Genomic DNA, 18,727 nt, shown 5'->3' with positions numbered 1-18,727 from the left:
TAAGTCAAGAATTAATTATGTTACTTTTCTTTGAGTCTTTATTCTCCATTCCCTTTTAGATAATATTTTCATTGGCTGTGTACAATTTTGAATGATCAAGTTGCTCCTGAAATGACATACATTCTTTACATAGCACATCCGTAATGTACTTCCCTGCATCATACTTCAGAAAGATTAAAGGGTACTCAATGGACTAGCATGCAAGGCTCCTTTAAGACACACTTGCCATGCTCTAGTAAATTTTCTGCTAACACCAACTCCCAGTGGGTGAAACAGGAGCAGGTGTCACTTTGAGCTGATTTACATATTGAGTCATTAGACAGCAGCCCAGGCTCCTTTAATAGCAGCTTCCAGGACCCTAAGAAGCATTCTCTTTTCAAACACGCAGAGATGGAGTCAAGGGCACTCCTGCTATGGATGCTGCTGTTCCTGGTACAAGGTGAGAGGGTGCAGAGCAATGTTGGGTGCACCCACTGTAGCCATCATGGTTTTCCATGTCTCTAGTATCTTGATCGCTAGATTAAAGGCATTTGTAAGTTCCCCCATTTGTAACGGCGTAAGCGAATGCAGACAGATTGTCAAAATATAGACAGCTTTAATGGAGGAATAGACTTACAGAACCACTGTTCCTGCGGAGACCAGGAAAGCAGAAGAGAGCGCTGGGAGCACGCTCACCAATTTTATAGGAGAACTTTAGCCTGAGGCGAACACGCCCCCTAAGGGGTGGGACTTATCCCTACATCTCCCCCTTTTGTCTAAATAAGACAGAACTAAACCAAATACAACTATATACAATAATAACAAATAAATATAACAAACAATATTGAGAATCAAAAGTTTTGCTAAACATTCTATCTCAAGGAGTCTAAATAATGTAGAGAGTAACTACAATTATATAATCTTCAACTCCATCAAAGATCCGAGAAGGCAATAAATATTACTTAACAAACGATCCAAATGTGTAACAATTGACAAAGACAACTGACTACCTGAGCAATCACCCAAAGTCTCGTTTGCAATGTTGAGTCAACCAACTTTGGCTAAGGCCTAACATAACTGACATACCATTATTAAAGGCAAGGAACTTTTCAAAACTATCTTACCCTGTCTTGGCAGGATATGACAGTCCTGTTGTATCCATTGATGCACGCTCTGTATCTTTGTCAGTGGTTGAGGTATGGGCTTTTCTTAACCCAAAGGCCAGTTCTGCCAAGAAGACAAGCTCCCAGTGGAGTGTCTTTGGTGCTCAACGTTCTCTCGGGAATAGAGCGGTGTTGCCAGGAGCAATTGTGTCTCACTATCACGAAACTCTGAGTTATATTAAAGGCCATATTCTACAGCTCTCCAAAGAGGTTGAAGATTATCTATCTATACTGAGTATAATCTCTATATATCTAAAGAACCTGATTAGTCTAATTACAAATGACAAACTTAGATGACTATTAATCTATATAATTCTCAATATCTATCTAACTTAAAGACTAAAACAATAAACAACTGTGCAATATATGAAGACAATGATCTTCATCTGTAAACAATGTCATTACATATCAAATGTAAACAATGTTATTACATAAATAGTATCAGAGGTAGAAATGTACATTGTGATATGGTAGATGTATCAATACAATATAAGCATATTCTTATACAAAAATAGAGGTAGGAACACTCACATTCAATATTCAATATGTCAATATACAGAAAACAGTACCAATACAATTTTCTAAAAACAGTAACTCACAAATACCAATCATCCCATCAAACCAGTTAATCCCCCCCCCTTTTTTTTTTTTGAACATACCCCTAATTCCATAAAACATCTCCCCATCCCCTCAACCCCAAACCAACCACTAAAAGATGTCCCTAACCCTGAGGGCAAACTCTGTTGGGAGAGGGGACGTCGTCCTCTAAGATTGCTTCAAGCTGACATGGGGGCGATGTTCTCCTTAGGGGCTCCTGTGAAAGCAAATGATGGTAAAATTCCCAAATTAACCTTTGACCTAAGAAAATTATAACTAGTCCCTGAGCACTTTGAGAAGGTCCGGCCAGAGTGTTGTCAAAAATGTGCACCATTCGAAATTGTCTTGTGCAGTTGGTACCAAAAAACAGGTCTCATATTAGCGCGTAAAAAAGAGAAAAAGAAAAAAAATATTCATGACGTCATAAAAACCAGGTTGAGTTGATGTTGTGGGGCCCCATCTTCATCCTGGAAACTTCAAAAATTACTGTAGGGAAATTTGTTGCTTGTTATGGGAAATTTAAACATTAACAACAAGGACATATTCTGACATATAAAGAAAGACACAGATATGAGGAAAAGCAAAGAAAGTTTATCAAGTATATAATTATCCTCATTCTGTCCCATTTCATGGCTCCTGATCTGAGACAGAAACTCTGAGATATCTCTTATCAACAGGCTTGGAATTGAAGAGGGACTGAGCCATAGTCCAACTCCAAAACCAGCTCTACATATTTATAAAGAAGCGTTCAAAGAGAAAAAAGAAAATATATATATAATCAATACTTACTCATGTTACTGTTGAGTCTTAGTGGGTCGTAACTATTTTCCATCCATCAGTTATTAAATATTCAGGGTCCCTTAAATTCTTTGAAGATCAGTATTTTCCTGTGGAGATAAAAAAAAAAAAAAACCCTGCCCCCAACCTACCTGAATTCCTTACCATCAGTATGCTCGCCATCCTTGTGAATGAATTGTTATTTATCTTTTCCAAATGGCTTTTCTTCTTCATACCGAACCTTTATTAATTTTGACGGTATCCACAATTGTTCCTCACCTGTGGAGATAAGAGCAAAACCCCTTCCCCAACGCAGCACATCTCCTGGCTTCCATTGTGAGGTCAGCACATCCTTGAAATAAACTGGTTGATTTAGTTCAGTAGACTTTTCCATTATCCAATGTCTTTCTGCAGCCGTTGTCCCCTTCTCATTAGCGTTAAGAAAATTCAAGGTTAACAAAGCATTATGTAACCTATTTCTGGGGGTGTTTTCCACCCCTTTCTGTTTATTCAACATATCCTTTATAGTTCGATTTGATCTTTCTATGACTGCTTGACCTGTAGGATTGTATGGTATACCTGTAACATGCTTGATATTGTAATAGTCAAAAAACCGTTTCATTTTCCTAGAGGCATAAGCAGGACCATTATCTGTCTTTATTTGTGTAGGTATACCCATGATAGCCATGACTTCTAATAAATGAGTGATTACTGAATCAGCTTTTTCTGAACTTAAAGCAGTTGCCCACTGAAAGCCTGAATAAGTGTCAATGGTGTGGTGAACATACTTCAATTTGCCAAATTCTGCAAAGTGAAACACATCCATCTGCCAGATTTCATTCCTTTGGGTGCCCTTTGGATTAGCCCCTGCAGGCAGTGGCGTTTGGTTATAGAAAGAGCAAGTAGGGCATTTCTTTACAATCTCCTTAGCTTGTTGCCATGTGATAGAAAACTCTTTCTTCAAACCTTTGCTATTAACATGATGTTTTTTATGAAATTCAGAGGCTTGTAGCACACTACCAATCAATAATTGATCAATTTCTGCATTACCTTGTGCTAGAGGACCTGGCAGACCCGTATGGGATCGGATGTGTGTTATGTACATAGGGCAAAGCCTGTTCCTGATCAAATCTTGAACCTGGATAAACAATGAGGTTAGTTCTGTATCATCAGGTATAAATTCAGCAGTTTCAATATGTAAAATAACTCTTTCTGCGTATTGTGAATCAGTAACTATATTAATAGGTTCTCTAAAATCCCTTAGCACCATAAGAATGGCATATAATTCTGCCTTCTGGACAGAATCATAAGGACTTTGTTCCACCTTACCCAAGTCTTCCGATTTGTAACCTGCCTTCCCTGTTTTATTGGCATCAGTATAGAATGTACGGGCTCCAGTTATTGGAGCATCACGGACGATTCGAGGAAGGATCCAAGAAGTTCTCTTTATGAAGTTAAGCCTCTTGCTTTTTGGATAGTTGTTATTAATGTCTCCCAAAAAATTAGCACAAGCTCTTTGCCATGTTTCATTATCTTCCCATAATTTCTTTAGTTCATCAGCAGTGAAAGGCACTATAATTTCTGCTGGGTCTATGCCTGCTAGTTGACGAAGTCTCAGCTTGCCTTTTATAATTAACTCAGAGACTTTTTCCACATAAGTTTTCAGTTTTTTACTTGGTTTATGTGGTAAAAAGATCCATTCCAAGATAATATCATCTCTCTGCATTAAAATTCCTGTAGGAGAAATTTTGGATGGTAATATGACGAGAATACAATCGAGCTCTGGATTCACCCTGTCCACATGTGCCTGTTGTAATTTTTCCTCAATTATTGTCAGTTCCTTTTCTGCTTCAGCTGTTAATTCTCTGGGACTGTTTAAGTCTTTATCACCTTCCAAGGTTTTGTTCAAATGAATTATTAGATCAGGTGTTATCCCAACAGCTGGTCGTAGACTGGAAATGTCTCCTAACAGTCTTTGAAAGTCATTAAGAGTCTGTAGGCGATCTCTCCTAATTTGTGCCTTTTGTGTCTTAATTTTTTGCAAACCTATTTTATAACCTAAATAATTAACAGAATCTCCCTTCTGTATCTTCTCAGGAGCAATTTGCAATCCCCATTTAGGTAAAAGTATCTTTATTTCTTCAAACAGTCTGTTCAAGGTATCCATGTTTGAATCGGATAACAAGATGTCGTCCATGTAGTGGTATATTATAGATTTGGGAAATTTCTTGCGTATTATTTGCAATGGTTGGTTCACAAAATATTGGCACAAGGAGGGGCTATTTAACATACCCTGGGGGAGGACGGCCCAGTGGTACCTCTTGGAAGGTTGAGAATTGTTGTAAGTAGGCACCGTGAAGGCAAATTTTTCTCTATCTTCTTTTTGTAAAGGTATGGTGAAAAAACAATCCTTTAAATCAATAACTATAAGAGGCCATCCTTTTGGTAATAAAGAGGGCAAAGGGATTCCAGATTGCAGAGGACCCATAGGTTGAATAACCTTGTTGATAGCTCTGAGATCTGTCACCATTCTCCATTTACCTGATTTTTTCTTAACCACAAATACAGGAGAATTCCAAGGGCTGGTAGATTCTTCTATATGTCCAGCATCTAATTGCTCTTGTACCAGCTGTTCTAAAGCCTGTAACTTTTCCTCAGCTAGAGGCCATTGCTTTGTCCATATTGGTTTCTCAGTCAACCATTTTAGAGGCAAGGCTGTTGGTATCTCTGAAGGGGCTTCAATTACTTGTTCTTGTATGGCCCGAATGGCCGGTTTTCTCCGTTTGTAATATCTTTTAATATTATTCTCAGAAATATAGGCTCTAGAAGTAGCAGGAATGTTAATTTGGGTATTCCATTGTTGTAATAGGTCACGACCCCATAAATTCATTGCAATATTGGCTACATATGGCCTTAATTTTCCTATTTGTCCCTCAGGCCCTATACATTCAACCCATCTTGTGCTCTGTCTTACTCGAGATAGGGTTCCAATTCCCAGGAGCTGAACATTTACATTCTGAAGAGGCCAATACGGATGCCAAGATTCTGGGGTAATGATACTTACATCAGCACCTGTGTCCAGCAGGCCAGTAATAAAAATGCCATTTACACACACTCTCAGCTTAGGTCTTTGATCATTTATAGAAGTTTGCCAAAACACACGTAACTCATCTTTCTGCTCATTATCGTTTGTAACAGTAGGCATGAGGTTTCCTAATTGTCCTGACGAGGCACGTTCTCTGCAGAAACTGGAAATGACTGAACCATGTTTGCCATGGGGGCCTGTGAGGCCCCCCCTCTCACGTTTCCCGTCTGTATCAGGTTGCCTTGTCTATCTCTTGTAGACCTGCATTCATTCGTCCAATGTCTACCTTTTCCACATCTTCTACATAAACCTGAAGGCTGAGTCCTCCTATTTCTGTTATTTCTAGAAGATGCATTATTATTATTTCTGAAGATCCGTTGTTTACAATTCCTTTTCATATGACCCATTTTGCCACAATTAAAACATTTGGTATTCTGGTGTCTCCTTTTACCATTGGAAATTGCTTCTTCTACCCATGCTTCAGTGCCATAATCAAATGTATCAACATCCAGTGTATGCAAGACCCATTCTTCCAAGGGTGCTGATCTGAACCTTAAAGGCCCCAAAATCTTTTTGCATTCCACATTTGCATTTTCATAAGCCAAAGACTCAATCATTATACGTCTTGCGTCAGGGTCAGGTATCCCTATTTGCACAGCCTTAGTAAGTCTTTGTAAAAAATCACTAAAAGGTTCTCTCAGACCTTGTTTAATTGTGACAAATGATTCCATTCTCTGTCCTGGGTCTTGTACCCTGTCCCAAGCCCTTAAGGCTGCTGTAGTGCATATGGAGAGTGTGTTTTCGTCCAAATTAGCTTGTTCCTGAGGGTCAGAAAAGCGTCCTTCACCTAGAATTTTATCTAGGGAGATGTCACTTCCCTTCGCCTTTTCTTGCTGTTCTAAAAGTCTAGCCTCTTGCCTGAACAAGCATTTCCATTTTAAGTGCGGCCCACTCTCAAGGACTGCAGAGCTCAGCTGGAGCCAGTCCAATGGCGTAGCTCTGCTTGTGGATGCCCAAGACTTTAGCATCTCTTTAACAAAAGAGGAATGCATCCCGAAAGTCATGACAGCCTGTTTAATTTCTTTGAGATCATTCATACGGACATGCTCCCATGTATCTTCCTTAATGACCCTAGGGTTTCTGGAACCAATCACCTTCTCTGTTGTTATTACTGGAAAGGCAGGTAGAGCTGTAGGTAGAGATTTGTGGAAATTGTCCCGGAGGGATTTACCCACAGATGTAGTTAAAATTTGCCTTTCTACCGTTTGTTCTTCTTCATCAGAATTTAGAAATTCCTCAATCTTTTCAATTCTATTCACCATTGCCTTCTGCAATGTCTGTATCTCCTGTCCAGAATTATGTTCCAAAGCCTTCATTGAGGATTCTAAAGTATGAAGTTTGTCCATTAGAGATAAGTTCTCATCTTTGGACATAATTTTTATGGCATAAACCGTGCCTTCTTGTATTGACAATCTTTCTGCCAATCTGTCATAAGCTTTAGACAAAATCCGATAGTCACATTCAGCAGTTTTGATTCTCTCAGTTACTATTTCAGTTCCTACAGAAAGGGACTGAAGCTTACAACCCAAATCAGCTGTTCCCTCTTCCATAGTAATGAGTTTCTCCTTAATATCAGCCACTAATGTTTCAGTTCCTACAGAAAGGGACTGGAGCTTACGATCCAAATCAGCTGTTCCCTCTTCCATAGTAATGAATTTCTCCTTAATATCAGCCTGTAATGTTTCAGTTCCTACAGAAAGGGACTGGAGCTTACGATCCAAATCAGCTGTTCCCTCTTCCATAGTAATGAATTTCTCCTTAATATCAGTCTGTACCTTTTTTAAATTTTCCTCAGTTGATCGAGTCATGTTAAACAAAGATCTGTTCTCCTCCTGGAGAACTTCAAACTGATTCTTGAGAAGATTGTTGTCATTCTCAATTGTTTTTAAGCGTGCAACCTCTGCTCGTAAAGACTTTATCATATTTCTATTATCAAACCATATAGTGCCAAGGAAAACTACGAATCCCAGAAAGATCCATAGAGGTGGGGTGATAGACACCTCTTGTAAAATCTCCCACATGGTACAATTAAAAAAACTGTTAAATTCTTGAATGGTAACGTGTTCAGACATTTTAATTATAAAAGAAAATTTTTTCTCTTACCTGCAACGACTGGTTCCTGCCGGTGGTGGTCTCTGTGGTTTTGGAGCCTGTCTTGGAACTAGCTCTTGTAGACCAGGTTGGCCTCGAACTCACAGAGATCCGCTTGTCTCTGCCTCCCGAGTGCTGGGATTAAAGGCGTGTGCCACCACAGCCTGGCCGGCCTTGAACTCACAGAGATCCGCTTGCCTCTGCCTCCGGAGTGCTGGGATTAAAGGCGTCTGCCACCACCGCCTGGCCGGCCTTGAACTCACAGAGATCTGCCTGCCTCTCTGGATATTATGGGCCTGAAGGCAGAGTGTATCTCGGACTCAGCCCTGGGGCCCGAGTCATAAACTAAGAAAATGACACCCGGGAGCGTGCTGTGTTAGCTAGCAGGCTACGCGCTTGAGTCGGGGGCAAAATAGCCCGACGTTGGACGCCAAAATGTAACGGCGTAAGCGAATGCAGACAGATTGTCAAAATATAGACAGCTTTAATGGAGGAATAGACTTACAGAACCACTGTTCCTGCGGAGACCAGGAAAGCAGAAGAGAGCGCTGGGAGCAGGCTCACCAATTTTATAGGAGAACTTTAGCCTGAGGCGAACACGCCCCCTAAGGGGTGGAACTTATCCCTACACCCATTTCTTTTTACTTTCTGGTTTTTCAAAGTGATGCCCACAAGTATCATTAAAAGTTTTAATGAAAAATTCCCTTGCTGGGAACGTTTCTAAACATGTATAACCATGGTCTGTATGTTTGTGATTCCAGGTTCCACTGGGGACATTGTGCTGACCCAGTCTCCAGCTTTGCTGCCTGTGTCTCTGGGACAAAAGGCCACCATCTCTTGCAAGTCTAGTGAGAGTGTAACTATAGGCAGTTATCATCTTATGCACCGGTATCAACAGAAACCAGGACAGCCCCCAAAACTCCTTATCTATCGTGCATCCAACCTAGAATCTGGGGTCCCTACCAGGTTCAGTGGCAGTGGGTCTGAGACAGACTTCACCCTCACCATCAATCCTGTGGAGGCTGATGATGCTGCAACCTGTTACTGTCAGCATAGTCGTAAGCTTCCTCCCACAGTGCTCCAGGGTTGAACAAAAACCTCCTGGAGTTGCTGCTCACTGAGTCTCAGTCTCTCAGCTCTCTCTTACTCTCTGACATCTCAATTACACAGCTCTAGACTTGTAGGGGAAAAGATCTTAACAAATGAAACAAACTTTTATAAACTGATTTGATTGTTTATTCCATGCTATATACTTTCTAATTCAATAATTTCCCAACAAAATACAGACCTTCATGGTTGTTTATGTATTAGCAAATATTCATTTAAATTTTTGTTAACACATATTTGCCTTTGAATGATTTTCCCTCTTTCTCCCCTATCTCCTACACCACATCTCTGCCTACTCCATCCCACCCTCAGTGTTCTTTTATAGACTTTCCTATCACTTAAGATATACTGTTTCTTTTTTATGTGTTTGTAAAAGATAATAAATACAAATTACATAAACTGGAAAATAAGTTAACCAAAGTCATTTAGTGTGTGTGTGTGTCTATGTGTGTGTGAGAGAGGGGAGAGAGAGAGAGAGAGAGAGAGAGAGAGAGAGAGAGAGAGAGAGAGAGAGAAAGAGGGAGAGCAGAGGGAAGTGGCCGCTTTTTTAAAGAGAGAGAGAGAGAGACCATGCCCCAATGGTCTGGTATCTGGGACTCAAACTCAGGTTCATCAGTCTCTGCTGCAATCACCTTTCCTGTTACCAGCTGAGCAATCCCGCCAATTTGATCTACTATTAATTTCTTTAATGATTTATTTGAAATTGGGGAGGAGTTTAAGCATAAATGAGTTCCATAGCAGTCAGAATAGGGCATCAGATCCCAGGGAGCTAGAGCTTCAGGAGGTTATGAGTTAGTTGATGTGGGTGCTGGAAACCACCCACATGATGAAAAAGTGCTTCTAATTGCTAAGCCATTTATCTACCTCTGATCTACCAATTTTTAGGTATTGATTTTTAGAATTATTAAATCCTTTGCCCTAGGACAATGATAAAGATAATGGAAGTTTTGTGGCCAATCATTTAAGCCAGAAACAGCTTTGAGTTGTTAATATTTCCAGCAAATCTTTCAGATGCAGTCTCACATTCTCAACCAGTATTATTGTTCTCCTATTGCTTCTGTTTGCACTCACAAGCAGCCTGCTACAGTTACTTAGAAACATAAGGCTGTGCTACAGTTATTTTTCTACTTCAGTTCCATTGTTTCTGTATCTGTGTCCAACCCCAAAATTAAGGCATTAGTATAAGATATATTGATTTATCTTTAATAGTCATCATTTTAACAACTTCTATACTTATGGTCAAAGTCTTCTGGATCTTTTCTTTTCTTTCCTTCTTCCTTTCTTCATCCTTTGTGTGTGATGTATAAATTATGTGAGTGGTATGCATATGACACAAAGTCCACATGGAAAACAAAAAACATCAGGTGAAGGTCCCCAAATTCCACCTTGTTTCAGGCAGGGTGTCATCATGGAACTTTCAAGACATGAGCTTGGGGGAAGAAGAAGACTTGATGGATACCTTCTTTTCTTATAAGATGGGCAATTAGCTCTCACTAGCTTGGACTCTCTAGAACACCGAGACACTAGAACTCTTAGGGTCCTCAATTACTAAGACAGAAGAGCTTAATATTATTTTATCCTGTGGTTTGCTGTGATATAAGCTGGAAAAAAGAGAAAAAAAACTCCTAATAAAAATACTAACTATAACACTAAGATCCAGATAGACATATCCAGTCATGTGGCTGAAAATACCCGACTCTTTATCTCCCCCTGAAAGTAAATGTCAGAATAATTTCTGTCCTCCAGAACACAAATCCACTTTTCCTGCAAAACATAAATCAGATTAAATATGACTTTATGAGATTTTTTCAGTTGACCCTGGCAATATACTGAAACTTTCCAAAATCTCACTCTGTTAGCAGATATGACCTAGGAAAAGATAGTGTTTGTCCTACATCAGACAATTGTTAAGAATAGGAAAACAAGCTGTTCCATGCTGCTGAGTATTATACCGATGACCATCCTGCAACCTACAGTCCATCTCAGCAGTTCTATTGTCAAGGGGAAACAGACCTAACAGACAAGGAGGCCTTTTACCAAGAAAACCAGTGATACACCTTTCATGGAACAATTTTAAAACAAACATTTTCAAACTTTATCATAGAGGGATTTAAAAAGGCAAGCATCATATATTGATCTACCCCAAATTACCTATGACAGGTCAAGACCTTGGGGGAAAGCCCTGTGATGTCCTTGAAAAGCACAGAGCAAAGGAAAGATGCCCTCTTATCTTTGGCCCTGCAGTGTGAGGTGGGCAAAGGAGGTGACCCTAATCTTTACAAGCTGGAACACTCAGGAGACCAGCACCTATACCTTGCCTAAACAAGACCAGACCCTGAAGGTTTAAGTATGTGAGAGCTGACCCTGAGGGTAATGAAAGCCAGAAAAGTAGTCCAGCCACTTACTCATCACTATAAGGGGTGAATTAATTAGAACAATGCTGGACAATTCGCCCTGATAGAGAAAACAGGGGAGAGCCAGCAGATTGACCAACGGTACAACTATCCAGGCCCTGCAACAGACAAAGGTCTGATCTCCAAAATAGATAAAGAACTCAAGAAACTAGACTTTAAAATGCTAATTAACCCAATTAAAAAAATGGGCCACTGAACTTAACAGAGAATTCTCAACAGAAGAAGTTCAAATGGCCAAAGACACTTAAGATCATGTTCAACCTCCTTAGCAATCAGGGAAATGCAAATCAAAACAACTTTGAGATATCATCTTACACCTGTCAGAATGGCTAAAATCAAAACCACCAATGATAGCCTTTGCTGGAGAGGTTGTGGAGGAAGGGGTAACCTCATCCATTGCTGGTGGGAATGCAAACTTGTGCAACCACTTTGGAAATCAGTGTGGCAGTTTCTCAGGAAATTCAGGATCAACCTACCCCTGGACCCAGCAATACCACTCTTGGGAATATATCCAAGAGATACCCTATCATATGACAAAAGCATTTGTTCAACTATATTCATAGCAGCATTATTTGTTATAGCCAGAACCTGGAAACAACCTAGATGTCCTTCAATGGAAGAATGGATGAAGAAAGTGTGGAATATATACACATTAGAGTACTATTCAGCGGTAAAAAACAATGACTTCTCGAATTTTGCATGCAAATGGATGGAAATAGAAAACACTATCCTGAGTGAGGTATCCCAGACCCAAAAAGAGGAACATAGGATGTACTCACTCATAATTGGTTTCTAGCCACAAATAATGGTCATTGAGTCTATAATCTGTGATCCTAAAGAAGCTAAATAAGAAGGTGAACCCAAAGAAAGAACCCCATTTCTTTTTCTCATCAAAGAAGACAATATCCTCTAAAATTGTAGTCTTAGAAGCAATTAGAAATCATAATAGTTTACTTGAAGTCATGGTGTCTCAAAATAAAGCAATACTCCTTGTAATACCCCAATACTGGGTGTTCAAAAGACTCATGAGTAATAGAGGTTAGTAAAGGGTCTCCTCTTCAATAACTATGCCATAGTCCATACCTACCTATGAGCTCCCAACCTCTATTCTTTGTTAACACAGATCTGTGAGAGGACCAAATGGTTCATAGTCTTAGGTTTAAGCAATGTAGTTTTCTGTTTACATTTACACCCTGATTATCAATATCTTTTTGCCTTTGTGTATCTGTCAAATCAAACCACCCAACTCTCTTGAAATATATTTCCAACAGTTCCAAGATAATCCTCAACTATCTGGACAGACACTGACATGGGACATAGAAAATTTTTTTACTTACAAGTTAATGTCTCCCAACATGCACATAGCATCTTCCTTTGTACCCCCAGTGATGAAATTTATTAGGAAGGAACCACATAAGCAATTGGAGAATGCACAAAATACTCTTTAATTACCACTTGATTTATTGAAGAAATCAGTGAGAGAACAATTCCTAGAATCAAATTAAAATAACAACATAGCTTCCCAGCATTTTGAAATGCAACTAGGTGATGACAGGGAAAGTTTATGACTATAAATGCTTACTTAAAAATACAAAAAGACCTCAAATAATGACCATATTCAGAGAGATCTCATATAAGTACTTAATGAGGAGCCTCAAGGCCTAAGGAAAAGTTCAGAAAAACACAATGGCAAGAGGTATTAAATATCAGAGTAGAAATTAATGAGATGAATATTAAAATAACAATAAATAACATTACTCAAAACTTTGTCCTTCAAATAAACACATGATCAACACCAAGCCAAACAGACCTATATTAATAAAATAGAGATAGAAGAGAGGGACCTATAACACATTCAAATAAAATCCAGATAATCATTGGGTAGTACTTTAAAATCTTAAGTTGGCCCAAACTGTAAAATCTTGGAGAAACGGATATATGTCTAGATACATAAGACAAAAGCACTCTAAATCGCAATGATATCAACAATTTCAACAGAACCATAGCAAGAAACTCTATTAAAGTGGTAATAATAAGTTGTACTTCAAGGGAGAAGCACAGCTGGAAGATTCCTATGCCAAATTATGCCAGACCTTTAATGAAGGACTGATACTAATGACCCTGGAACTGTTCCATACCATAAAAAGGAAGAAACACCACCATCATGAATCTAGCATTACCTAGATGACCACACCAAGAAATAATGGAAAAATGACAGAGACCATTTTTTTCTGATGAACATAACCCCCTCCTCCAAAAGCCTGTGAGTCAAATCTAAGATCACATTAAGAGGTACACTATGATCAAGCTGGTTTCTATCCAGGGATGAAAGATTGGTTCTAAAACACACAAGAGCAAGGCAGTGTGGAATATGGCTTTAATCTCAGCACTTAGGCAGGCAGAAGCATAGGAATCTCGGTGACTTTGAGGCTGGCCTAGTCTGTAGCGTGAATTCCAGGACAGCCAGGTCAACACAGACAAACTCTGTGTTGAAGAAAGAAACAATAACTTCAACTAAACACAAACTGCTTCAGAACAGAAATCTCATGATCATTTCAGTTGGTGCAGAAAAGTCACCTAGAGTTCGGGTAAAATTTCTGAAGGAACCACAAACAGAAGGGTCATTCCTGAAAACAGGAAAGAAGACAAATAACAAAGTGCAACCATAGCTACGGTAAATTTAGGAAAAAGAGTATTAGTTCACAAACCTGGAGTGAGAAAAGGTTATGAACTCACTCTCTCACTCTAACTCAATGTAATGCTCCAAGTCTCAGTCAGAGTATAAAGAAATGGGAAAGAAATGAAAGAGACATCAACAGTAAATGGAGTCAAATTACAAACATTTATAGGTAATAATTTTTTTCATAAGAAGAAAATAATTTATTTCTTTAAAGTCAATCACTATCACCACCAGCACTGGATTTGAGTATGGGCAATAATAATCCAGCACATATGAATGACACTTGTATAATGTTCCATTTCCTGCATGTACCTAATCTGAAGAAAAGCAATTTATATACATAGTTTTCTTAATACTTATTGCATATATATCTCACATAAAATACTGAAAAGTAGTGCAGAAAAACATATTATAGAATTAATGCTTCTGTGTTAAGGACTAAGACATAGTCTCAATTGGAGAATACAATGGGATCACAAGCCATTAGTTAAAAGAGAGAATGGATGTTCTTAGCAATTGAAGCCCCACTATAATTTCTATCACTTCAAATGTAAAAGGTGCTTAATGCTAATAAAATAAGGTTATCAGATGAGGTACTTCTAAAATTAAAAGATACTTTCAGAATACACAACTTTCTGAAGCTTAAATGAATTTTAATAGTTTCAGTGTTTTTCATGAAATGTGGAAATCTTTCTTATCTGACAAAATGTGAATTTATTCCTTCTCCTATTTGTGATCTTGAACAAGGCATAATACACAGAAGGGGAAAACTTCCTCCTTACCTGCCATGTGCTGCTGTTTTAAGAATAGAGAAAAGATTATGAGATATGATTTAGTCTCATTTGGAAGGAAGATTTCTTTTTTTTTAAATAATTAGGCTTAAATTTTTTCTAATGCAAAAGCAATTTAGTGCAATTTCAGGTATACATTCAATGCACACAGGACACAACTGTGAAACTGAACAAAGACTGTGGAGACATAACATTGTTACAGATTAAGGAAGATTTCTTTAAGAATTAAATACCAATAGAATGAAAGTAGTTTTTTAATTATTCATGAAAGTGATACAGTACTTTTACAGCTTCAAAGAACATAAAAATTAATAGATATTCCAAATGAGTATAAATATTTAATGAAAGTGTACTTTAATAAAATTTATACCACCTCATTTAATAAAATTTGCCTTTCTAGATCTAAAAGTAAATATCCCTTTATTTACTATGCATTGTAAATCAATACAAGTGTCTCTGCATTTTTAAAATTTATTAGATTTTAAGAAAAAAATATCAATCTAAGATCCCACGACCTCTCCTCCTCCAATTTTTTCCACATACCTACCCACTCCAACCCCATCTAATCCTCAGAGAGGATAAGGCACATTGCTTTCTGGAAGTTCCAAGACCCTCCCTACTATATCTATGTTGAGCAAGGTATACATCCAAACAGAATAGGATCCCAAAAAGCCAGTATATGAAATAGGGATAAATTCCGCTGCCACTGTCAATGGACCCTCAGTCTGCCCCAGATATGTAACTGTCAACCACATTCAGAGGTATTAGTTTGGTCATATGCTTGTTCCTTCCCAGTCCAACTAGGACTGCTGAGCCCCTATTAGCTCATGTAAATTGTTTACTGGGTGAACCCATAATGGTCTTGGCATCTTGACTCATATTCTCATACCTTCTCCTCCTCAACAGTACTTGGGAGCTCAGTTCAGTGCTCTGATGTAGATCGCATCCTGTGTTTCCACAAGTTGCTTGGATGAAGGTTTTATGGTGATATTTAAGAAAATCATCAGTCTGGCTACAGAGCAAGTCAAGATTGGGACACCTCTCCTTCATTGCTTAAGGTTCTAGGCAAAGTCATCCTCAAGGTTTCCTGGGAATTTCTCTAGAGCCAGGTTTCTGCTAACCTGATAATGGCTCCCACAATCAAGATATCTCTTTCCTTGCTTTCATCTCTGTCCTTCCTCCATCTCGACTACCTCTTTCCCTCAAGTTCTCCTTAAGCCTTCTTTTTCCCTCCTCTTCTCCTTATACGCTCCCTTCTTCCCCCATCCCCAAGCTTTGATTTTTTTTAGGTAATCTTGTCTGCTTCCAATTTCCAGGTTGGTCCATATATGATTTTCTTTGACTTCACTGTTTTACTTAGCTTCTCTAGGATCATTACCTATAAGCACAATGACCTTGGTTTATATCTAATACCCACTTATGAGTGAGTATATGCCATATTCATCTATTTGGATCTGGGTTGCCTCACTCAGGATAGTGTTTTCTAATTCCATCTATTTGCATGCAAAATTCAAGCTGTCCTTGAGTAGTACTCTAATATGTAAATGTGCCACATTTTCTTTATCCATTCTTCAGTCAAGGGACATCTAGGTTTTGTCCTGGTTCTGGCTATTACAAATAATGCTGCTATGAGCATAGCTGAACAAATGCTTTTGCAGTATGATTGAGCATCTTTTGGGAATATGCCCAAAAATGGTATTGCTGGATCCTGAGGTAGGTTGATTCCCAACTTTCTGAGAAACAGCCATACTGATTTCTAAAGTGATTATAAAAGTTTACATCCCCACCAGCAATGAATGAGTATGCCCCTTACACCACATCCTCTCTGGCATAAGCTATTTTTAGTGCTTTTGATGTTAGCCATTCTGATAGGTGTAAGATGGTATCTTAGAGTTGTTGATTTGCATTTCCGTGATAGCTAAGGAAGTTGAACACATCCTTAAGTAACTTTTGACCATTTGGAATTCTTCTGTTGAGAATTCTCTATTTAGTTCAGTATCCCATTTTTAATTGGGTTATTTAGAATTTTACTGCCTAATCTCTTGAGTTCTTTATATATTTTGGAGATCAGTCCCTTGTCTGATGTGGGTATGGTAAAGATGTTTTTCCATTCAGTATGCTACCTTTTTGTCTTATTGACTGTGTCCTTTGCTTTACAGAAGTTTCTCAGTTTCAGGAGGTCCCATTTATTTATTGTTTCTCTCAGTATCTGTGCTACTTGGGTTATATTTGGAAGTGGTCTTCTGTGCCCATGTCTTTGAGTATACTTCCCACTTTCTTTTCAGTGACGTTCAGTGTGGTTGACTTCATGTTTAAGTCTTTAATCGTTTTGGACTATAGTTTTGAGCATGGCGATAGATATAGATCTATTTTCATTCTTCTACATGTTGACATCCAGTTGTGCTGGCACCATTTGTTGAAGACGCTTTCTTTTTTCCATTGTATAATTTTAGCTTATTTGTCAAAATCAGGTGTTCATAGATATGTGGATTAATATCCAGGTCCTCAATTTGATACCATTGTTCAACCTCTCTATTTTTATGCCAATAACAAGCTGTTTTCATTACTGTAGCTCTGTAGTAGCTTTATGTCAGGTATGGTGATGCCTCTGGAAGTCCCTTTAATATACAGAATTGTTTTGGCTATCCCGGGTTTTTTGGTTTTCCATATGAAGTTGATTATTATTCTTTCAAGGTCTGCAAAAAATTGTGTTGAGATTTTTGTAGCGTTAGGAGCGGCGGGGCTGCGTCCCCGGCACCAGGCCACCTGCATGGCTAGTTTATGCCCGAAATAATTACACAGAAACTGTATTCTTTTAAACACTGTCTGGCCTGGCTAGTTCCAATTTCTTATTGGCTGGCTCTTACATATTAATCTAACCCATTTCTAATAATCTGTGTAGCCCACGAGCTGACTTACCAGGAAAGATCTTAACCTGCATCTGTCTGGAGTGGGAGAATCATGGCGACTCCTCGACTAAGCTTCTTTCTCCCAGCATCCTGTTCTGTTTTCTCTGCCTACCTAAGGGTTGGCCTATCAAATGGGCCTAGGAAGTTTCTTTTTTAGTAAGAAATCACTCCCACATCATTTCCCCTTTTTCTGTTTAAACAAAAAAGAAAGGCTTTAACTTTAACATATTAAATTACATATAACAAAACAGTTATCAAGTAAGAATTACAGTTACAATATTTATTATCTACTTTATGTTTTATCATAACTAAGGAAAACTACAACTATGTATCCATTCTTCAACTCCATCAAGACTCCAGAAGGATATAATATTACCTAAGCAAACAAGAAATCCAAAGCTCTAGAAATGACAGAGACATCTTGCTGTCTGGACAGTCACCCAAAGTTCTCTTGTACCATTGGGGCATCCATCTTCTGCCTACAGGCCCATAGTATCCAGCAGACATCTCCACGAAGCAGGAAATTCCAAAGACAGTTCAGTCACTTTCTTCTGTATCCTGCAGAATGTCTCACAGACTCTTTCATGAATCAGGAACCCCGAAAGACCATCTCACCTTTAGGCAAATTCAGCAGTCCTCTCTCTGAGGATTCTTTGTGTTCAGTTTATGCAACAGTCCAGGCAAGAGCAGTTTCTTGCCCAAATGACTATCCAACTCCATAAGGATCCTCTTCGACGCCCATCTTCCTCTCGAAGTAGCTGGTGCTGCCAGGAGCAGACATGTCTCATTGTCATGAAAAGTCCTAAGTCATTAAAATATTTTAAATGCCATATTCTGCAGCCCTTGAGAGATATGAAGAATGCCTATCTGAAATATATCTCTATATATCTAGAAAATCTAACTAACATGACTACAAGCTTGACTATTATCAATGATTATCCATTAACAACTTTTGTTTCCTAATTATACAGTACATTTAAAATGAACTACACAATTACAATACCTTAATCAAGATCAGAAATACATATACATATAACAAAATTGACCTTAAAATCCATACTAATGTAAATTATT

At 38.5% G+C, this 18,727-nt stretch overlaps 1 gene segment (V, D, J or C); it reads left to right on the top strand.

Annotated features, from left to right (window-relative positions):
* Positions 1–359: 359 nt before the first annotated feature.
* LOC126495247 (Ig kappa chain V-III region PC 7175-like) lies at positions 360–8,842 on the top strand. The segment is given in 2 exon segments: positions 360–439; positions 8,514–8,842. Coding segments are annotated over 2 exon segments (378 nt in total).
* Positions 8,843–18,727: the final 9,885 nt, after the last annotated feature.

Source organism: Alexandromys fortis, unplaced genomic scaffold (genome assembly GCF_014885135.2).
Source record: "Alexandromys fortis isolate MF-2015 unplaced genomic scaffold, M_Fortis_MF-2015_v1.1 scaffold_436, whole genome shotgun sequence".
NCBI classification, from domain to species: domain Eukaryota; kingdom Metazoa; phylum Chordata; class Mammalia; order Rodentia; family Cricetidae; genus Alexandromys; species Alexandromys fortis.
Note: the sequence above shows the minus strand (reverse complement) of the source record. Positions and strands in the feature narration are given on the sequence as shown.